The 22189-nt window shown below is 35.5% G+C and overlaps 4 protein-coding genes across 6 annotated transcripts; 1 reads left to right on the forward strand and 3 right to left on the reverse strand.

Moving 5' to 3' along the window:
* Positions 1–5917: 5917 nt before the first annotated feature.
* Positions 5918–6616, reverse strand: LOC120217091. Its single transcript, XM_039214301.1, has 3 exons — positions 6380–6616; positions 6267–6317; positions 5918–6037 (listed from the first exon to the last, which is right to left on the reverse strand). Exons 1-3 carry the CDS (start codon positions 6614–6616, stop codon positions 5918–5920), a joined length of 408 nt encoding a protein of 135 aa, XP_039070232.1.
* LOC120217114 lies at positions 6608–7711 on the reverse strand. The gene is made up of 4 exons (XM_039214325.1): positions 7439–7711; positions 7176–7287; positions 6918–6982; positions 6608–6835 (listed from the first exon to the last, which is right to left on the reverse strand). Exons 1-4 carry the CDS (start codon positions 7640–7642, stop codon positions 6620–6622), a joined length of 597 nt encoding a protein of 198 aa, XP_039070256.1. The 5' UTR covers positions 7643–7711; the 3' UTR covers positions 6608–6619.
* A 1017-nt stretch (positions 7712–8728) lies between these two features.
* Positions 8729–9672, forward strand: LOC120217093 (WEB family protein At1g75720-like). Its single transcript, XM_039214302.1, has 3 exons — positions 8729–8763; positions 8882–9137; positions 9205–9672. Exons 1-3 carry the CDS (start codon positions 8729–8731, stop codon positions 9655–9657), a joined length of 744 nt encoding a protein of 247 aa, XP_039070233.1. The 3' UTR covers positions 9658–9672.
* A 2214-nt stretch (positions 9673–11886) lies between these two features.
* Positions 11887–20544, reverse strand: LOC120217113 (5'-3' exoribonuclease 3-like). Of its 3 annotated transcripts, XM_039214322.1 has the most exons (24): positions 20243–20446; positions 20038–20140; positions 19877–19953; positions 19521–19712; positions 19308–19427; positions 19112–19174; positions 18722–18868; positions 18469–18633; positions 18251–18328; positions 18068–18154; positions 17255–17521; positions 16963–17058; positions 16484–16579; positions 16322–16392; positions 16028–16156; positions 15873–15949; positions 15754–15794; positions 15566–15640; positions 15315–15472; positions 15108–15224; positions 14928–15003; positions 13998–14098; positions 13118–13880; positions 11887–11954 (listed from the first exon to the last, which is right to left on the reverse strand). In XM_039214322.1, exons 1-23 carry the CDS (start codon positions 20444–20446, stop codon positions 13121–13123), a joined length of 3300 nt encoding a protein of 1099 aa, XP_039070253.1. In that variant the 3' UTR covers positions 11887–11954; positions 13118–13120. The 3 variants fall into 3 exon arrangements, with proteins under 3 accessions (XP_039070253.1, XP_039070254.1, XP_039070255.1); XM_039214323.1 differs by lacking the exon at positions 11887–11954 and having other exon boundaries at positions 12885–13880; positions 20243–20544; XM_039214324.1 differs by lacking the exon at positions 11887–11954 and having other exon boundaries at positions 12885–13880; positions 15108–15212.
* Between the last annotated feature and the right edge of the window lie 1645 nt (positions 20545–22189).

Consider the following 22189-nt stretch of genomic DNA (forward strand, 5'->3'; position numbering starts at 1 on the left):
CACTTCTACTATTGAATCAACTTTTGCAGCCATACATCATTTTCACGCAGCTCACTTCTGAGATTAACCTGCATAAACCAAACATTTGCTCAAACAACACTTTCTACACATCTAAAACCTACAAACATCAAATTATTGAATTCTAGGTACTTAACCAAACATTTTCAAACCACAAGCCTATAAACATACCAATTGTTTATGGACATTTTTATAACGCGGATGCAGGTAGGCAGCGTCTCGTATATATCGATCTAGCCATATAATGTCGAAACCACAAGCCTACTACAGCTCTATCTATATCGGTGGGAGGTAGATACTTTATACTTCCTGTGATCAAACGGTCCAACGCCAAGCATACGAGAGGACCACAATCCCCTCTGGGTCCTTTCGTTTGTTGTGGTGCGGTCTCGTCTCTGCTAACTGTAATATTGAGTTTCTTTGGCTTCTTGTTTCTAGAACGAGTCCAATAATTTATCGCATCCAAGTATTTAGCCAAATAAGAGCTCCATCCCTTAATAATATCTCTTAAATCAGCCAATGATATGTAATTTATCATGCTGTCATATACTATTACCTTAAGGGATGGGATCTGAAGCTCGACGAGAAGCCAATGGTTACGTTCCAAAACAGGATAAACACCTGCAATCATAAGTAATAATTCATTCATTTGCGCACTTATTTATGAATACCTTTAAACTCAATCTAAAATAAACACTAACCTTATCGACCTCCCACCATGCAGGATAAAGTTTAGCTTGTCCATTGCCCAACGCAAATGATTCATCTCGTTGATTCTTCAAGTGAACGGCGTTAAAAGACGTCGGCATAATTGTATACCGTGTATTTCTTTTATTTTCCTTAAGTTTCCTAATTATTAGAAGACGTGACACCCACGCATCGATATGCTGTTTTACAAAAAAGACATATATTAGTAACTTACATAAATTTACAAAAAAATAATCAAATGAAAATATAAGAAAAATATAAGACTTACCCCTCCATCGAAATAGCCATTCTCTTCGACCCCTAATAATACACCCCACCAAGACCGATCAAGCAACAAATAGATATCATCATTGAGCTTGCATATGTCAGTGAAACACCCCTGGCTTCGCTCATGTAGATAAAAATCAACTGCGGTCTTAGCCCAAAGGGTGTTATCCAGAATTGTGTCCGGTAGTTGTTTCCTCTCCTCTTCAGATACCGGTATGGTACTGGCCGGTAACTCATACGAGAGCCAACTTGAATCCATCATGTTCGGCACGTCAGAGGGTTTCTCAAGAATCCTACATATGACGCCATGTGAATCGGGCTCTTGAATGGTGGGAGGGACCTCTTCAACGATGACAGTGGCCTCTTGAACGGTGGGAGGGGACTCTCGAGGAATGATAGGGGCCTCTTCAACGATAGGAGTGGACTCTTGAGGGATGATAGGCGAGTCGGGCTTCTTCTTGCGGTGTCTTCGCACTATTGGGGTATACGGAGACTTAATAGCACGTTCGCGCCGTCTGATGCGTGAACTCTGTCATGCAAGAAAAACCCGACGTAAAGCATCCACCTTATCGGTCCGCTAAATAAAAATACAAATATCAGTAAATAAACAGACATGATATTTAAACAGTGAAAACAAAGATAAATATATTTCAAACTTTCAACCAAAAGACAAAACAAAGACAAATACCAACTTCACAGTGTTAAAGTAAAAGTTTAGCAGTTTTGGCAGCAACCGAATAAATTTACTAAGCAATCTAAGTAAAATGGTTAATTTAAGTAAAATTACGAGTAAATTTATCATCAAGTTAAATATGGAAAATCTTAAACTTACCTCGTTGCGTAGAGTATGAACCTCATTCTGCAACGATACTACCATCTCACGTAGAGCGGCAACCTCACCACGTAAAGTAGACACCTCCACACGCCATGCACCATCGTTATCGCGTAGAGTGCCGATCTCCTCACGCAAGGCATTGACCTCATCACGTAACTCCCTTGACTCATCCCGTGGAGGTGGAGAACAGGGAGATAGAAGTCGTGGCATCTTTGTCGGTCGCCTATCATGAGGTGATGGTGGAGAAGAGACTCGATGATGTGACGGGATAGGTGATGGCTCTCGTTGTAGAGGTGTATAGTCGGGTCGATCAGGTGATGGCTCTCGAAGTGGAGGAAGTGGAGGCTGCTCATCATTCGTGCCATCAAAAAAACGCTGACTAGCTTGCCACCAATCAGTGGCAAGCTCAGCCTCCGTGGGTGTCAGTCTCATTAATGGAGTGTTGGCCTCCTAAAAATATAAAAACTAAAACAAAGTTAAACGTCTACTATTAATAACTTGTTTATATATAATAGTATTTTTGTTAACTTACATTATTTATTGTCGCATATGGTATTAAGTCTTCCCAATCCAACATACGTTTCCTCTTCCAGGAAATAGCCCTAGGAATATCATCTGAGGATTTTAATGCATATGTCCGCATGCTGGGGAAAGCCTCGAATATCCAAATCTACAAACAATATAATAACAAACATTAGTAATTGTTAAATAATTAATTATAATTTTGAAAACATTATATAGAAATTCTTACCTTAAAGGCCCAAATAAAGCCTGACAAAGTGTATTTCGACCCATCGCCCCGCAAACTTTTGCGGTCATCAAAGGCAGACGACAACTTAGTCCAGGTAGCTTTCCATATATACGAACCCCACGGAAACAGATTCCATGCATTTAGGTCCTCTACCAATACTATTAGCTCCTGAGGAATAGGTTGTCTGGCCTCTCTGCCTAAAAAGTCGGCATACAAAAGTAGTAGAAGGCATACTCGGACAACATCGACGTCATTCATCCGAGTAAAACCATCTTTCTTATTAAACAATTTCTTCATGTCGTCGACGTGTAAGTTCAGCTTCTCTATTGACTCATCAGGAAAAACCCTGGATAACCATGATGGGCGGGTGATATGACGAGTGTACCGGCCTATATCATCGTGTCCGAATCGTAGACCAGTGATTAAGCAGAACTCCTTCCGCCCAAAACAAGTATACGCTGGTGGAAAATGAAACCATATCTCTTCCTCACCACGTTGTATACTGTCGGGTAGATCACTAGTCATGGTCTGAAGCCACAAATGGGTCAAACTAGCATCTCCACCCGGATGCTGTACTCTCAGCCATGGCCCGAAGCAGGTTTCTTCAAACAATTTTCTTTGTGCAGGTGAAAGCTTCGAAGCAATTGTAGTGGCTAGGCTAACTTTATTCCTTAATGTCAATGAAGCCAAAAAAAATTTCTACAAAAAAACAATAAACATACCAAGTTAGATATACCAAAAATTACACTGTCAAGATATACCAAAAACAAAACAATAAACATAAATAGTAGTTTATTCTTGAAACTAAAATTTGCAACACTGTTTTTGTCTTTTGGTTGAAATGAAAATCGCAACGAGATAATGAGAATCGCAACGCGGAAATGACTATTGCAACGAGAGAATCGCAACGCGAAATGACTATCGCAACCAGACAATCGCAACGCGAAATGAAAATCGCAACCGCGAAATAAAAATCGCAACACGAAAGTAAAATCGCAACGCGAAATGAAAATCGCAATGCGATTTTGGTTTCGCGTTGCGATAGTTATTTCCGCGTTGCGATTTTCATTCTCGAAACTATTCTTCTTCTGCATTACTTCAACCAAAAGACAAAGCAAAGACAAATACTAACTTCACAAGCTAAATAGTTTAGCAGTATTGGCAGCAATCGAATGAATTTAATAAGAAATCTAAGTGAAATGGTTAATCTATTATTGAAATTACCAGTAAACTTATCATCAATCTCAATATGAAAAACCTAAAATAATGCAAAATTTTCAAAATAAAAATAAAAAAAAACTAACCCTCGGAGGTTGATTTTCCATTTCTGAATGATTGTGAGGGATTTTTGACTGTGAATGGTTGTGAGGGATTTCGCCGGCGATGGGGACGGAAATCTTCGGAGATGGGGACGGATTTTGCCGTAGAGAGTGAGAGATGGAGATGGGACTGAGTGTTGTGTTTTTGGGTTTGAGGTTATGAGTTGCGATTACTGTGGACGGTTCATTTTCCGATTTATTAAGAAAAAATTCATGTTTGGAATTTGAAAAAAAAATACGCGTTAATACGAATGGCGCTATGTAAATCGCGTTGCGAAAGTCAATATCGCGTTGTGAAAGTAAGTATCTCGTTGCGATTTTTTATTATCGCATTGCGATAGTAAGTATCGCATTGCGATTTTCCCAATTCGCGTTGCGATTTACTTATTCGCATTGCGATTTTCCCAATTCGCGTTGCGATTTACTTATTCGCATTGCGAATTGGGAAAATCGCAACGATACTGTAGACCATCGCAACGCGATTTTCAACTATCGCATTGCGAAAATGCAACGCGAATTTGCGATAATGGAGATCGCGTTGCGAATTAGCGATCGCATTGCGATTTTGTTGGTCATTTTGGCAAATCCGGAAAAAGTTGGTTAAAATCGTATATTATATGGGATTTTTGGTCACTGAGGTTATTTTCTCTTATTATTATTCTACAAGATTCGAAATTCGTTTCCGTTTCTCTCAGATTTGGTTGAGGCTGTTGTTAAGCAAAGAAGAACGAGGATCCATAGAGTTCATCATTTGTCTCCACAAGGCAAACCCTAAGGAGCAGAGATAGGTTGGAGAGAAAAACACTAAAAATCGAAGAGAAAATGAGAGGAAGAAAAGGGGCGAAATGTGGCCAAATGAATGGAAAGAAAGGGGAGACATTTCAGAATCAATCGCAAATCACAATTGCGGTTTGAGCGTAAGCCTCTATTAACAACTCACTTTTCATCATTTACAACTTACTAATTATATCATCCTTCCTCCTCTTTCTCATTTCATGAATATCCTATACAATTGTTAAAGTTTATTCTATTCAAAATACAAACTTTTCATTTTATGCTTCTCTTCTTGTATATAAATAATTGTTAGTTCAAAGTTTAAACTCATCTAACTCTTCTATTCACTAATTTTTTTGGCTAAAGGAGAAAATACATGCTTAAATTATATCCTTTGTAAATTTTAAGCGTTTAACGTTTTTTTTCTTCAAATTAAGTGTTTAATATTTTCGACATTACTCTTTTAATTTTCTACGTCATGATTTTAGTTAAAAATCGTTATCCAATACATGTCACAATTATATACATTTAAAAAAAAATTAGAAAACTTAAAAATTTATTTAAAAAAAAATTTCTAAAATCCAAAAATAAAAACTTATAATCGTTAATTTTATTTTAGTTAAAAATCGTTATCCAATACATGTCACAATTATATACATTTAAAAAAAAATTAGAAAACTTAAAAATTTATTTTAAAAAAAAAATTCTAAAATCCAAAACTAAAAACTTATAATCGTTAATTTTATCTCACCCCGGAGCTAACTCAACAAATGTGGATGCGAAGAACATGAGCTGACCCTGGCCATGGCCGCTACCTAACAGCCTAGCGTAGGCTATGTTCCGTGGGACCAAAGAAGTTGATGAACAAATGATCAATGTTCAAATCAAGAATTCATCCAGTGTCTGTGCTATTCCACCACAGGCTCCTAAGATGTCATCAACTTTTGTTGTCAATCCAGGATATGTTTAGAAGGGAGAGTAAGAAGTACCAAGCATAGTGCAATTTATAATAATCGTGGTCGATAAACTAACATGGCCTATTTATACTAGTAATAATTAAATGAACATTGGATTGCTGTGAGAATTACAAGCTACTTCATTGTATTTAGACTCATACAAACGATACACAAACACTTGCTCCGGGGAATGGGACTAATACACATCGGTTAAACTGCTAAGATTACAGCTTAATAAACAAAAAAATACCTAGAAGAGCAACCTCCGAAGGCAAGAAGATGGTGCAGGTCATCCTATCTTGGGAGACGAGGTTTTCAATCTCGGAACTTTGAATGTAGGCGTGAACAATTTCGGAGTTTCGGAAAGGGGTATAGCATCATCTTTTTTTCTCTTCGTGCTTCTGCTTCCCTAAACGACCATAAGAATTCAACATTTGGTTAGACAAAGGATCTTTCATATAACAACACAAACAACAGTATTAACATCATAACAGAATAAGTTCAGATTTCAGAATGAAAATTAACGTATTGGCAAGCGTATTAGCCTTCAAGTTCTATTTGGGGAAATAGATGAAATAATCATGAACGTTAACTTTCTTATTGCTGGTTACTCAAGCTAGATTTATGAACAAAAGTACCTTTTCATTGTTCTTCTGAAGATCAGAAACATGAGGGGTAGAGTCTTCTCCCTGCTTCCATTCTTACCTCAAAGAATGGAAGTTTTTTCGCCTGCAGTGCATCGTTTTATTACAGGTGTACAAGAAGCGGTTTTGGACTTCCTTGACAATTCTACATCCCAAGAAATTTTTGAAGCCTCTTGGAATCTACTTGCATCAGCCTCCTTCTGAGACAATTCAGCTTTTAAGCTCTCAATTATTTCATCCTTTTCAGCATTTGATGATCTCAGCTCCTCCATATCGGAAATAAGTGTCTCGATCCGCTTGTTAGCCTTTTCAAGTTCAGACTGCTTGCTGTTTAATTTATCCATGTACTAACTTTCCCGAACATTAAACTGATTCCACGCAGACTTATTCTCGGCCATAAGTGCAGTGGCTTGAGAACTCTTTTCTGAAACAAGATTTTCATATTGAAGCTTTATCCTTCTTACATTGTCTTCCAATGTTTCCAAAGTAACAGACTTTGAACCACTGCGCTTGCCTCCCAACATTCCTTTTTTGGTTTCTATGAGGTCCCTTTGAGAAATATCCTGAAATAATGAAATTATAAAAGGCTTAGAAGTTTGTACAAAGTATGAAATTATGAAAAAGAGAAAAGTCATGGGAACATTCTTTTGAACTTTTACTGAGGATGTTAAACCAGACTCTGAAATCAGTCGATTCATCCTCTGATTCCTCTGTAATAAGCCAATTGAGAAAATCTAAACATCAAATTATATCAAAGTTACCAAAAAAGAAAAACAATTTGTAGTCAGTTCACTCATCAAAGCATGAATTCAACCCATCATAATCACAAGTTTGTTTCTTCCACAGAGAATTACCCCCCCCCCACAAAACAAAATATATATATTAAGAGGAAACAACACATACCTAATTTCATTTCACAAAGAAAAGCTTTTCTTTGCTTCAATCCTACCAACATATCGGCTTTTGCAGCCTCAAGCACACGTACCATCTCTTCCGATTGCAACTCACTTTCCATCTACACATCCAGAAATTTAACCAAAACCCCTCACATTACACCTCAAATTAGGTGAAACAAGATAATAACAATAATGATGATTAAAAAAAGCCCAAATTTACCACACACACACACAAGAAAAGCGTAAAACCCCTAAATTGAGAAGTGTTACCTGAGAAATGTGATCTTCATAAAGGCGAACATCAGAGACCCACCGTTCATACTGCATCTTGAACCGATCTTCGAGAATTTTTCGTTCTTTAGCCAACGTTTCAAGCTGTTGTTGCTGGGTTTTAAGCATCTTAACTAAACCCTGAAAGATTTGATCCCCCTTCAGACGCTCTGAAGAGTGTTGAGACCGTGTTTTCGTTCCCATTTGTGCCCTTCTTGATAGCTGAATTACAAGGACAAGAGGAAGAGGAGGAGGAAGGAGACTATTGTGAGATTTTTTGTTGGGTTCTGAAACTGAGAGAATTTTGAATCGTTGCAATTTCAAATGGGAGTTTAACGGTCCGACTTCGGCGCGTTATAAAGCTAAACTATAGAGGTAATACTAACCTACGCACATGACGTACAAATACTGTTTCGCTTTTGGGGCTGCCCCTTGGGTTCTTTAACTGAAGGCTTGGGCTTCTGTGGGCATAAAACTAATTTATAAAGAAAAGAGAGGGAAATGAAAATGAAATTACTTCATAATTCATATCAAAATTGACTTAAGACGTAGTTTCGACCGATTAAAAATTTCATTTTAAAAAAATTATAATTAATTAATTAATTTATTATTGAATAAATAAATAATTTCTTAAATAACGATATGAGTTTTATAACATTGTAGTATATAACAAGAGTGGTATTTTAAATTAAAATATATATTTAATTTTATAGATTTAAACCTAATTTATTTATATTTTATTTAGAATAATATAATTTTATTTAGAATATATTAATATTTAAATTAATATTTAATATTATTAATTTTTATTATTTTTATATTCTTTTTTTATATTATTTATTTTTTTATATTATTTATATATTCTTATTTACTTCAAATTCGAGTAATCCTTATAGAAACCAAGCTAAATTTTCTCTAAAAAAACCAAAGTTAAATTCAGTGGAAAATAATTTTAAAAAACTACTGTTTATACATTACTAAGAGATGCTTTTTAAATTACAAGTGCATTTATAATTACGATCGGTTTCCTTTTATAAATTTATAAGTACAATGATAATTATAATCACAATAATAAATTCAAGTAATTGTTATAATATTTAATCCTTATAAAATATAATTAGATTCACACGTAATAAAATTTAAGTTTAAAACAAATCTATATCAAAATTCAAACGTATACACATAATAAAATTTGAATATAATATAATTAAATCAATAATAAGAATACATTTAAGCAAAACCTACTCAAAAAAATTAAAAGCCATAATTGAGATAAAATATTTATACATAATGAAAGTTGAAGTGGAGGGAGAAGAAGATTCCAAGTGTATTAAATAGGGCATTGAGGGATAGTAAAGCAATGGGTAGAGGAGGGCCCTGAAACTGAAACAGTAGAGGCAGGTCCTTTGATCCGTTGGGAATAGTTAAACAGCCTTTCTGCAGTCGAAGCCCATATATTATACTATCACATTCCGGTGAAGTGGACGCCAAGCAACGAAGCTCCCTTCCCTCCATTTTATATTTCTTCAATTTCCTCCCCCAAAACAATCACTTCATCAGCATGGACATTGTGATGATCAATACTAATAGGGCAGAAATCGACACCACCCCACCCTTCACCTCTGTTAAAGAAGCCGTTGCCTTGTTCGGCGATACTGTTTTAGCCGGCCAAATTTATGCCTCCAAGCTCAACCAACAGGTAACCTCTTTCTCTTACTCCCTCAATAAACCTGTCATTGTTAGTTTACTGTGTTCATTTGCGACAGATGCATGGTGAAGCTACTGAAAAAGGTGCTTCCAGGCTTGTAACTGTTACAGCTGAACTGGAAGAGACGAAATATAACCTTGAAAAGGCTAGAGAAGGGAGTATGGTGATGGCGAATTGCCTGTGCTCTCTCAAAGAAGAGCTTGAAAGAACAAAGAGAGAACTGGAGCTAATGAAAGAAGGAGATATCAAGAAACCAATGATGGAGTTTGAGATGGACGATGTCAGGATCGTCCCAGGCTCCGCTAGATATGAGCTTGATGAAACAATAACCTTTGATGAAGGAACTCCTGAGTTTCAAAAGAAGAGATACGTGACATTTGCTAATCAACCTTCTTTAACTCGAGTTATCGGTCCACAAGGTGTGGAAAAACTCGATAGACACCCTTCACTAAGAAAGAAGAAGAAGCCATTGATCTCTTTGATTGGAGGCTTATTTTCCAAGAAAAAATGAACCCAATAATTTCGTACACCCAACTTATAATACTTTTATGAGATTTTACTTGTTCTTCTTGCGAGGTTTCACAATTCTTTTGTAACACGTCTAGCAGTTTTAAGTTACATGAAGGGTGTGATGTTTTTATGAATTATCTGATAAAGTTCATATAAATCACTTCATTTTCTTGGCAAATTTGGACCTATTCTACTGCTTTTTGTTAGTTTCATTGAACTTAAATAAATTGGTTAATTATATTCCATCAGTCTAAAGTTCGAATCTTAACATGTACAAATACTAGGTTTGAAGTTCAATGTTTGGGCGTAAGTGAAAAACTCTTTTAACTTGGGTTGGAAGCCTTACGAAAATTGATGGGAATCAAATTTCTTTTAAAAAATAAACCAGAAAAAAGAACAAATTTTAATGTGAAGATATTCTCACCGTACAAACAGAGAAAAACATGAATTTCAAGTTTTCCAATGTCTCTTTTTAAGGTATAGATTCGTAACCCAAGAAGGAAGAGACTGATCCAAATCTTTTTTAAAAAAGCTGCTATGCATTAACAAAAAAAAAAAACTTCCAGCAAAAAAAGAGAAGAATAACATAAGACCGAAACATCAGATTTTGGACTCAAACAAAAAGAAGCAGCATCCATGATCTACAATTAAACCCAAACATCAGATTTTGGAGCCTCCAAAATCCCGTCTTGTGATGACTTGTTGAAGAACCCTGCAGTCAGCGATGGCCTCAGTGTAATGGGAATGGGAAGAGTAATAAGAGCTGCATGAAAGCTTAGGTGGATCAAACCTGTCGCTGTTGTTTTGCTTAGAAGACGCGTTTGATGATTTGCCAGAAGATCCACCAGAAGGAAGAAAGAAAACGAGACGCATAAGAAACTTGCGGAAACGATGAAAGAGCTTCATTGCAGGAAGTAGTGAGGCTTCAAGGGTTTGGTCTGGTCTTGGTTGTAGGGTTTCATTCTGAGGCAACATTGTAAATTTGTAGTCTCTCTCTCCCTAAGGTTTTTGCTTTGCCACTTTCCAGATGCCCTGGGGCTATCATGTGTACGATTCATTGTGAATATTAAAAAAAAAAAGTTCCGAGGTTTTAAAAGAGGTGTGTTTATTCTATTTTGGAAGTCTTCAAGTGCAGCGGCAAACACCATGTGCCCAAATCATTTGTATTGTGCTTCTCATCACTTGTCCTCGCTCTGTTTTTTGTTTATTCTAATGTCTTTTGTATGTATGTACGTATATTTATCGTTATACTTCTTTCAGATTTTTTTCTACTATTAATATTTTTAATTTCATTTTTTATCATTGTCTCATCAGACTTCGATGATTCTTCTTTTTGTGTGTGTATATATATAGGTGTTGAAAGAAATTCTCTCTGATTGCTTCATCAATAAACGTCTTCTCCCCTAAGGTTTCGGTTAAACCACTTTATGATATTTCCTCAATCAAGAGAGCAAGTGTTAACCTCCTATGGGTTTCCTACGCAAGTAATACCTTTGTTATCAATCATCTGCCAATTAAGGCCTTCGGAGAACTCCTACACCAAGTTGTAAAAAGCGGAGGCACCCCTGAGGCGCAAAAGAGCATAGGTTCACTGAACGGGGCTTTTTCAACACTGAAGCGAGGCACATAGCCTAGGCGCAGCGAGGCTCAAAGGTGCGAGGCTCAGTCGAGGCGCAATTGAGGCGCGATGTGGGCTTAAAACCTTGTAATTATTATTGCAGGGCCTTCTCTCCTATAGGCCGACCCCCTAAAACCCTCAATCGACTGTCAATCGACCTTCTAATCCACACATACTAACCTATCGGTCGGCCAATTCCTCGTTTTCTTCGACTGGCGACGTTGAACAAGACAGCAACAATACTTCGATTAATCGATTCACACATTCAATTCTTCTCGTAAGTGATTTTATTCTTCGATTGATCCTTCGATTTATACTGCTAACCATCTGTGTTGAAAGAATTTTGTTATTCTGAATCAAAGTCTCTTGATAATCACCGCAATTCGTGCATATGTGTCTTTATTTGATATTTTGTTTATGAATGTTGGATGTTTTTGTTAAACTTAGTACTTGATTATACTTGTTTATAGTTTTTATGACGTTAGGTTGATATTGAGTTTGAGAATGAACTCTATTGAAATCTAATAATAGGTATCTATGATATTTGACATTAATATATACATGTATTATAATTTTTTGGATATCATGCGCCTCGCCTTCGTGAATCCCGCGCCTTTCATACGCCTCGCGTCTCAAGGCTCCAGGATACTTTGCGCCTTGAGCCTTTGATAACTTTGCTCCTACAATGATTAAAGCCTTTAGAGTTCTTAGAAACCTCGAAGTTTCATATCCTCCAATTAGCTACAATCTCTTAACATTACTAGTGACAAATTTAGCATGATTTGTCAGAACCAAATCTACTATCTGATAGTTATATTTATTTGCTATGTCAACCTACAAATGGTCATCATAGCCTAGACCTAATGCCAACATACAATTAATATATAAGTTACTATGCATAGCTGAATAAGGGATATTTTTTTCCTCTCTCACATGCTCTTTTTAAGCTTCTCACTATTTTTCTTCACTTCACTTCTATTCATAACCTCCATAGAACTACTAATTACGACTTTCTATTCAAATTTAAAAGAATAAATTATTTACAATCGTCACAATCTCTCTTTTTTTCTTAATGAAATTTATGTATACCAGTGTATACATGTGTGTGTATTGCTTTGTTTACCACAAATGAAGTATAAGCAAAACCATGCATGGAAAGAGTAAGAGGCAAAGGAAGATTGTGAAGGTGAATGATGAGCAGTGACCCTCATTGCCCCATTAAAAAAACACAACTTAAAATGGTCTTTAACCTAAGACTTGAACAGTTGTGGGAACACTGTGATCATTAACCTTTACTGCGTCAATCTCAAAATCCGCTACTAAAAATTTAATGCTAAAGAAAGCTGTCTAAATTATAATCTCTCCACCTAAAGTGGAGGCGCAGTAGCCCGACCAGACATATCAAAATGCTATACTATGTTTTCTTTTTTCATGTTCTTTGGCGGTCTTATTAACCGAGCTATGATCATTCATTGATTAGGTAAGTTTTTCTAATCCATAACAAGTAATATTTTTAGGCATTTCTAAGGAACGAATTTGTGGTCCTGATGAGCTAAATTCATAGTTTTTATCCTCCGTTCATGGACCAATTGAAAAAAGCAAGTCAAAGAGACAGTAGGGAAAGAAGAAGCCATTATTTGAAAGTTGAGTGTAGATGGCTACATGTAATCTAAACTAAATCTTATGCAAGAAGACAACACGGGTAAACAAGAAGATAAAGCAAACACTACATGATGCTTGACAACAATTATCGACCTTTATTTGTTTTCCAGAAGGAAATCCCTAGCCAGGTATCATACAACTAAAACATCAAACTAGCTAATAGCAGTTAGATGAGCTTCACCTTTCAGTGGTTGGGGGCCCTCCAGTGACCTCTCCTATCTAGTGCTGAATACGTGTTTCCCCTCTGTTGTTGATTACTCCTTTGCTGTTGGTTGCTACCATAGTACTGTTGGTTGCCCGTGTGTGGCTGGCTTCCCCTTTCTTCATAATCTCCCCTCTGACGATGATGATGATATGATTGGTTACCTCTTTGCTGCTGATGGCCATGCTCTCTATGAAAACCCTGGTTAACTCCACCTTGTTCATATAAGCCATACCCTCCAGAACCATTTTGATTGGCCTGCGGAGCCATTCTACCACTCCACTGCTGATAGCTACTGTTCTCGGGTCCCTGATACCAGTGGTTGCCGTCATAACCACCTGGATGAGAAGGATAGATATCAGCCTCAGTTGACACTTGTGCCATAGGAATGTGCCTCGATCCACCATCCTGATGATGTCTTGGAGGGTAGTGCATGTTATTGACCGCTGCTTGGTTATTTATTTGGTAGTTATGGTTGCTGTGAGAATTCAAATGCCGTGAAGGTGGATTCTGAGAAAATGGGTAACCTGCACCAGGGTAATCTTGTCTAGGATGAACCATACTAGGTTGTCCCTGGTTATGAAACCCATAATTTACATAGGAATTTACTGGTGGATTATAGGGAGCCTGCATATTATTGTTGAACCCATTACGATCCATCTTCGACTGTAAGCTATTAGCAACAAGTCTGTGTGATGCATCCCCAAGCTTATGGCCAGAAAGAGATCCAGAAGAGTTACGCCTGAAAGGGCAAAACATGTTAAATAGGCAGTAAATGTTTTCTAGCGGTGAATGACATGCACTCTGGCAAGAAAAAAGGAAAGTTCAGAAACAAATATACGATCTTTTGAATACTGACCTATTCATTTGATGACCAGACTGCCTTCCATCCCAAGGTCTCCTCCCAGAATCTTCATGCCATAACACAGGTTCAGGTTTTAAATCACCAAGTTGCACCATCTGTGAACCACAATGTTGAAAAATATCAATGTCTCATGGCTAAATCAATCTTGACAAGCATTTTTCCTCCATTCGTAAAGTAGGCAAGCTTGCTCAGACAGAGATAATCCTAATTCTATTTCCTCTCTCTCTCTCTCTCTCTTTTTCGGGGGGAGGGGGGGATTGTGGATAACACAAACCTAACATTGTTTTATACTAAAATTTGCTTGTAGCTATCTACGAGTCCTTGAGTTTGTAAACAACAAACTTCATGAGGAATATGTTTAAGAGGTTGCAAACAAACTCAGCAGTAAGGATGGATTTGATAAACCATTGAAAATTTCATTTCACTGAAAAAGAAATGCTCCAACACCTGATTTTTAACTGTGTTTGATAACCATTTTAAATTTTTACTTGGTAAAAATTTTCCACAAAAAAGTGTTGAAAATGACAAGCAGATGGTTACTTATAACTTAATGTTGAAAATAATAAATTGATTTTGTTTTTCAAAAACTTATATCTGAGATAAATGCTCCCCCCCCCCAATACACACACACAAATGAAATAAGGAACATTCAAAAAATTATAACTTAATATAATAAAAAATATGACTATATTCGTTACATAATTTTTACTATATACCAAACAGTTTAGTAAATATAAACTCGGTACAAAATCCATTACTAAAAAACTCGGGACTTAATTCTTCAGTTTACCAAGTAACACATAAGTTAAGATGATACAGAACAGGCAAAACTATATTAAATTACAGGTTATACAGCACTACTTTGAAAGAAAATAAAAAACAAATACATTTACCATTAAGCAGAGAACTACAGCTGCTACATACCTTTGGAGGGAATACAACTCCCAGTGGAGGATGGGTGATATGCTTATGAGCTTTTGGAAGTCCATATATACAACATCTGTAAAGCAGGCATCCAAAAGAACATTAATGTAATCTTCAATTAATAACCTGCCCCAAGCATATGAACAATAAATATATAGAGTACCAATAATTGAAACTTACATGACTTCATTGGCCAAAATATCTTCCATATCCTTGATTGGAGACCTGAATATAGGAGGCAGTGTTTCTCCTGCACAAGGGGATATGTAACCATTCATCCCGTCACTGCATGGAGACCTAAATAAATCAGAAACAAGTGGGGCAGGTCTTAAATTAAACTAGCATGGAAAGTAGTCAAGATGGCTTGAATACTAGATTATATCCCACCTCAAATCAGGTTTGACTTCCTCCTTGACTTCAATTCGTTGCCTTTCCGGCAATTGTTTACAGTGATTATCAAGAGAAAATATTTGCTCTGACAGACGGTGTGAAGCTGCCACAAAAAGCAAGTCACACATTGTACTATTTCTCTGTGCTTCTTCATCCTGCATAAGATTGTAGCATTTAGTTAAAAATCCGGCAAGAGGCGAAAAAGTGTAAGGAACACATGAAATTATGACTTCAATAAAGAGCCATACCGTCAAAGTATGTTCTATTTGTGCAACCTCAGCAAGAAGGCGCTCTTCATCAATGAAAGGCAATTTTGCAATACCCTTCAGAAAGCAACAACAAAAAGATTATTAACTTTCCAGTTCAGTAAAAAAGAGTATATATAAACCACTTGGCATATGAAACTAAACCAAATGAGAGTGAAAAATGAACCTACCTGCCATGAAAAACGCTTTCCATTCATGTCAACTTCAAAATCTGATACAGAGCATGTTCAAATTTCAGATCTTACAGAAGAAATACATATGAAGCATGTTTGTTCAGCAAATTGCATACCGGTCGGATAAAAATCAATAATGGGTGAATTCGGGTCAGTCATCAACTTCCTATATTCTATGGGAAGTGCATGGGAACTGCAAAAGAAATATATTATAGTATCATACTAACTTAAAAACTTGCAAGGAGAACAAAGTGGAAACAGGTGACAGTACCTAGCAGCAGGAAACACTCCCAATAATTGGTTGAATGGTTTGAAGGGGGAACCCAGCTCAAACTGAATATCTAGCTGGCCAAGTTCCGTAAAATCAGATGCAAAGGGTGCATAATGATAAGGATAAAACCTGAAACAACAAAATTCAGTGGCAGCACAATGACAACTCAAAGAATGTATATTAAAGCAGAAAGATGAGATCCTGGTCAACAGATCATTCTCACCAAATAAGGCTTAAAAAATCAACTCGGATAGATCTAAAAAGGAATAAGATGACTATGTAAAAGAAACTCACCACCTCCACGAACAAACACCTTCATAGTAATAATGCATGACCCAACATAAACCTTCTGTGAACTTCAAAACCTACATAAATGAAGCTCCATTTAAGATAATTAAGGAATAATTTAAAAATATAATAGACACCATCTTCATAGAGATTCATTCATTAACTCACAACATCTTTCCGTATTTCTTCCATTTCTTCTGGAGTTTCTGCTGAAAACTTTTCTTTATAATACCTTTCTTTCCACCCAGGCTCTCCCAGTTTAATCTGACAAGAGCAAACAAACATATGAGCAGCTAAAAAACCTGATTCATGGACTAAAATGGAAAAAAATTATGAGAAAAGACAGAAACAGCAGAGTTCTTTATGCTAAGGCGGCATTCTGTGTCCAAACATGCATGTCTCAACTGCCAAAAACCTGTAAGTCTTTTGTAAAGCCCACTGAATTTTGCATATGATTACACATCAATATGAATTCTCTTCCACTTGGTTGAGATAAAGGAATGGGACATTATGCATTTCTCAAATAATATATATATATATATATATATATATATATATATATATAATCTGACAACTGCCTACACCCAAAATATTAGTAGAAACAGGATTCAAACAAAATCATAGATTGCTTAAGAATATATTCAAACCTTATCTTCCTCATGGTTTTGGGAATTAAAAACATCAGATTTGTCACGGATCACCTCTTTAAGTTTTGTTTTCAATTCTTCTTTGTTCTCATTTGCCTGATGCCAACGGGAAGAAAGAAACAGCATGAAGTGTTGTCCAGTAAAAAATATATAGTGGGATAACGCATAATCTCTTAACTCCTAGCCAACAAGGCTCATACCAAATCATAGGTTAGCCCATGGAATATGAGTCCTTAAGATGGCTGAAGGAGTCAGATTATATTAAATTGCCTCTCCTGAGCAGGAAACATACATCTGTTTCAATACTATCTTCTGCTTCAACAATAGCAGCACCGATAGTGGCAGCTGATGATAAACGTTGCACTTTGTGCGGCCGACCAGAGGATCCATTACCATTAGACTCCATTGTTTTCTGAAACGGAGTAGGTGAAGGGCCAGAGGCAAGACGGGAACCATGAAATCTAGCAACTGGAACCAGAGAATCAGGTTGAACTTGAGGCTGTGCATCATCTCCTCTTCTAGCTTGTGCTTTTTCTCGTTTGATTCTTTCTGCTTGACGCTGAATAATACCAGCAAAAAACAGATTACGACTGAATTCTTTTACCAGCTAAAAGAATGAATTTTGTTCATACGTAATACATTCATCCCAATAATCCTCAAGTCAGATGATTATTTTAAGGAGCATATATTCCCATGGACATGTTAAAACAACTAAATGAGCAAACAGCAGAAGGTGTTGTTACATCCTTAACCGAGGAATGAGGATGCTTTCAATCACACAAAAGGCAATTTTGCCACCAAAGAAAAATAGACAAATCTCCTTTCAGGATTCCAATCATGATAGTTAACACTTTTAAGAGTAGGGTGATAGTGAAACCTCTTGCACGAGCACTGAAGGAGAATTAATCACATAATAAATACCACATGACCACATAAATAAGAGACTGCAGAATCACAAGGCAAGACACAACCTTCTATATGAAAAATTAAACAAGACCATGAGCAAGTTTTACAGAATAATTTGAATCATGGAATAAAGCAAAACATAAACTATTTTTTTGTTTAAGTTGAACAGAATCATACTGATCCTAAACTCAAAACAAACCTGATGCAATCGTGCTCTTTTCTGGAATATTTTATCTTCATAGGAACCCACAGCTTGGATAAAATGCTCTACCCTGCTCAAATTTGGCTGAAATAAAAATCATGCAGTCAAAAGCATTAGTTTAGAAGATAAGATTTGATCACTGGAATAATACCGGAAAATGCAAATAAGAGTAACAGGCACCTTGCATCCATCAGTCAAATAATCACCAAACGATTTGAATTCCTTCTTGTATACTGCCATTAGCAAGTTGATTGCACCCTGTACATTAACAAATTGGAAAAAGGAAGGCCTCCAATTAAAACCTCGGGTTGATATAAAATTCTTAAAGTGTCCATTAAAAATTTTCATTATAAAAGAACAACCCAGCAGTAGAATAATTACTTCGACCATATACAAACCTCCCGAATCTCTAGTGTAGGCATATGAGGTAAAAAATCGTTGCCGACAAAGAAGCATATGAATATAAAATCATCCACTATGCGTTCTAAGTCAATTTCAAAAGGAGGGTTGGGGATTCTCATCTCATATTCCAGGTACTCCCTAAGTGTCCATATGTTCAGAAACTGCAAAAGATTAAGCAGATATAAAGTTGTAATTTATCCAAAGATTTCATTATAATCATTTCAACTGTATATTCAATTAAAAAGCAACCTGGTATGGCTTTCTGGCCACCTCTTTTCCATCAGCTTTCTCATCAAATTCCCCATTCTTCCGCTTTGCCTTTCCTTCACAATTTGCAGCTACATGGCCCATCTGGCCACATAGGAAGCATTTATCTTGTCCGGGGGTGAAGACAATCTGAAAATATTCCATAAACCCTGTTACTTTTGGGCTGAGAGGGAACATGATAATAGAATGATAAAAACATCCTTCCAAGACAAAATCATTTCGCTTGTAACATCAACTTATTCCTATAAATGAGTAATAAATTTAAAAATTGAAAGAAAAGCAGACCATACATATCATTTCATTTTCCAGGCAATTGATAAAAAAGAAAGAAAAAAAGAGTAGCAGATATCTGCAAGTTAAAAAAATACAAACCTCTCGAAGGATTGAAAAGTGAACTTCATGAGTAGCCAAGGCCAACATAATTAAATCAGCATCCTGTCAAGTGTCAACAATTAGCAGAGTGCTCAATTTAGTCCATTAAAGTAGGCCAAAGAAATAAACAGAACACATGCATAAAATTTAAATAAAAACTGAAACCCGCAATGGAAATAGTGAAGGAGAGATATACCAAACCATATAGGCAATGACGTGTGTTTGGATCAAAACCAGGAAGGTTCCTTTGGAGCCGTATATATGACATAATTTTATGTTCTCCTTCACCGGGAACATTTGCATCAGATAGAATAACCTTCAAAAAGATGAAAGAGAAATACTAAAACTCTCCACCATGTCAAAAGAAAGCAATAAATAAAATGACAAGGTACAACAACATCGATACTACCTTGGTATTTTTCCATCCAGGGTCATGATTTAATCTAAGGTGGATATAGTATTGCAAAGCAATTGACAGCACAGCCATAAATGGAGTGCCAGGTGTAATAACATTTGAATCAAAAAGCTGTGATTCCTCTTTAGGAGGGAGTCTTCTGCCCTCCCTCTCAAACTCCTCTCGCAGTCGTGCTTCTTCAGCTGCCTGCAAAAGGAAAGTTCACAAGAATAAAATTACTACCGAACAGAGGGAAAATATGAAATACCAATACCTAAAATATCTCGATGGTCTAACATTTTATCCAGGTTGAAGATTGCCGTCATAGTGAGCACAAATATATACCCAACAAAAAAGATAAGATAACATACCGCCTCTGAAGCATCTTTAGCTGCTCTAAAACGCCTAGATCTCTGTTGATTCATTTTCGCCCGAGGGGCAACCCCATCTAGCATATGTTTCCAGATAAACATAAATACAATTTATCTGCACGTCAAAATACATCTTACAGCCTAAAACAAGCACTACTTACCAATAGCCATATACAAAAGCTTTCGAGGACGGACCATAACAAACAATCTATCAATGTAATCAAATATGCATTGAAAAACTTCATCAAAAGTGGTTGGTGAAGGCTGCAGAAGACATCGAATAAGCCAAATTACTTCAGTTCTGAAATTTTCAAAGAAATAAAAGAAATAGAAATTACGAAAATTTGAATGTGTTGAGAAGGTTACCCTGTCTTCGGGATGGAAACAAGGATGAATAATCCCGTTCATGTCGAGATAAAGATTATCGTACTCGAGTTTATTTGGATTAGGTTTACTCGTATCAACAGGAATAGCTATTCCGTCGATAACCACCGGTTCTTCTTCGATAACGTCCACCACAATCAGCGGATACTTCTCCGCTAACCATCTGTAGAACGCTGGCACTCCCATTGCAAATAGCTTGCAACTGGAACCCCTCGCGGATCAGTAATAAAATCGAACACCAAAGGAATAATCCTTATCCCCTGCAATAGAGACAAATAGGAAAGAAAAAAGATTGCGATCGCCCCGTGTTCTTGTTTATATCTTATGCTATTGTGTTTGACCAACCGTTAAGGTTAGGGCACCAAAATAATGTGACGGGACAATAATACCCTTTAAGAATAGGGAAAGACGGCTGGTCTTAAATGGTAGGAGGCATTTGTAAAAATTCGACTTAGTTGGTAAATATTATTTTATTATTTTATAATTTGATTTATTAAATTTTAAATTGAATTAAATAATTTATTAACTTTTTGTTTGAATTTAATTATAATTATTTAGTATGTTATAATGTTAACTTGTTTTAATTTAATTATCTTTTTAATCATGTCAAATATATGGGTATTTATATATTTTATATATATAAATAAGATTTATAATGTTATTTAATAAATCAAATATAATCTAAAATTATATAGCATATTTATAATATTTTTAAGAAAATATTTTTGATACAAAATATTGATGATAATATAAATTATTTAAGAAATTGATGAGAATAAATAATTTATAAATAACTATCCTTGGAATATTAAATTGAATAAAATATAAAGTTGATGAACAATTAAAAGAGAGTAAATTAATTGTAAAAATTTGAAGTTGCACATATTTTTTTTATAGTGATTGATGTGTCGCAAATGTCCTTCGGATGGTTTCGGATTCTCATATCGACTTGGATTGAGTGATGGAGTCGCCATCGATCATTTTCGAATTAAGTAGATCGGATACCTTAAATTTACAATTTTACCAGATCTACATCTTACCAGAGAAATATTAGATTCGAGAGTCGATTACAATCAATGAAGTATTAGTACCCCCGTATTGTCCTTTCGATATCAACACGATTACACATTTGTCTTAATTGTGAAAATTAAAGTTAAAAATTTAAAAATAAGATCTCAATCACTTACCTTTAAAAAATTGTTTGTTGTAAAATAAAATAATATAGTGTTTTTAAAGAATGAAAAAATGGATATAATCTGCATGTACAAGATGAAAAGGTCATGGATTAGTTTATTTGATAAAATAAACTAACAACAAAATTAAAGAAAAAAGAAATAAACAAATGCATAATAAAAAATAACAAAACATAAAATAAATAAAAAATGAGTATCATCACTATAAACAATTAACATTGGAAAAAAAATTGAATCAAAATAAATAAAAAAATTCGTTAGTGGAAAATTAAATATATATATATATATATATATATATATATATATAAAAAATCAAAGATAAATTCATTAAATCAAAAGTATTAAAATTGCAAACGGTAGAAGGAAATCGAAATAATTTGAAAAATATGTTAGGTCATTAATAAATGGAATATGAGGTAGTAAAAAATAAGAAATAAAATAATTTTTTTAAAAGAAAACATTAAAAATAAGTAAATAAAAAGAAAAAATAGGAAATAGACTAAAATGAATTGAAATAAAGTTAATTATAATAGAGTTGTGATATGGGTTATCAATATAAATTTTTAAAGAAAATAGGAGGGACGACAAAATGAATTGTCTCCTACCCATGCATGATACGTGAATCCCAAAGGGATTCCAATCGGATCGTCGAGTTATTTAATTGAATACAAAACTAAGAAAATCCAACAATAGATCAAAATAGATTAATAAAAATTAAAGGAAAGAAAAAAAATCA

Source organism: Hibiscus syriacus, unplaced genomic scaffold, assembly GCF_006381635.1.
Source record: "Hibiscus syriacus cultivar Baekdansim isolate YM2019G1 unplaced genomic scaffold, ASM638163v2 tig00110183_pilon, whole genome shotgun sequence".
Taxonomy (NCBI): domain Eukaryota; kingdom Viridiplantae; phylum Streptophyta; class Magnoliopsida; order Malvales; family Malvaceae; genus Hibiscus; species Hibiscus syriacus.

What these genes read in the sequence shown, in the direction of transcription:
- LOC120217113 (XM_039214322.1), bottom strand. Translation starts at nt 20,446, where the DNA reads ATGGGAGTGCCAGCGTTCTACAGATGGTTAGCGGAGAAGTATCCGCTG. An exon ending in TATTGATTTTTATCCGACCG is followed by an intron (nt 15,795 to 15,872) that starts GTATGCAATTTG and finishes GCTCTGTATCAG; the next exon opens with ATTTTGAAGTTGACATGAAT. An exon ending in TCTGGTCATCAAATGAATAG is followed by an intron (nt 13,881 to 13,997) that starts GTCAGTATTCAA and finishes TTGCCCTTTCAG; the next exon opens with GCGTAACTCTTCTGGATCTC.
- LOC120217091 (XM_039214301.1), bottom strand. Translation starts at nt 6,616, where the DNA reads ATGGATAAATTAAACAGCAAGCAGTCTGAACTTGAAAAGGCTAACAAG. An exon ending in AAACCGCTTCTTGTACACCT is followed by an intron (nt 6,318 to 6,379) that starts GTAATAAAACGA and finishes GAATGGAAGCAG; the next exon opens with GGAGAAGACTCTACCCCTCA. An exon ending in TTCAGAAGAACAATGAAAAG is followed by an intron (nt 6,038 to 6,266) that starts GTACTTTTGTTC and finishes ATGGTCGTTTAG; the next exon opens with GGAAGCAGAAGCACGAAGAG.
- LOC120217093 (XM_039214302.1), top strand. Translation starts at nt 8,729, where the DNA reads ATGAAAGTTGAAGTGGAGGGAGAAGAAGATTCCAA. An exon ending in GAGGGAGAAGAAGATTCCAA is followed by an intron (nt 8,764 to 8,881) that starts GTGTATTAAATA and finishes GCCTTTCTGCAG; the next exon opens with TCGAAGCCCATATATTATAC. An exon ending in CCTCCAAGCTCAACCAACAG is followed by an intron (nt 9,138 to 9,204) that starts GTAACCTCTTTC and finishes CATTTGCGACAG; the next exon opens with ATGCATGGTGAAGCTACTGA.
- LOC120217114 (XM_039214325.1), bottom strand. Translation starts at nt 7,642, where the DNA reads ATGGGAACGAAAACACGGTCTCAACACTCTTCAGAGCGTCTGAAGGGG. An exon ending in ATGAAGATCACATTTCTCAG is followed by an intron (nt 7,288 to 7,438) that starts GTAACACTTCTC and finishes CTGGATGTGTAG; the next exon opens with ATGGAAAGTGAGTTGCAATC. An exon ending in TCTTTGTGAAATGAAATTAG is followed by an intron (nt 6,983 to 7,175) that starts GTATGTGTTGTT and finishes GGCTTATTACAG; the next exon opens with AGGAATCAGAGGATGAATCG.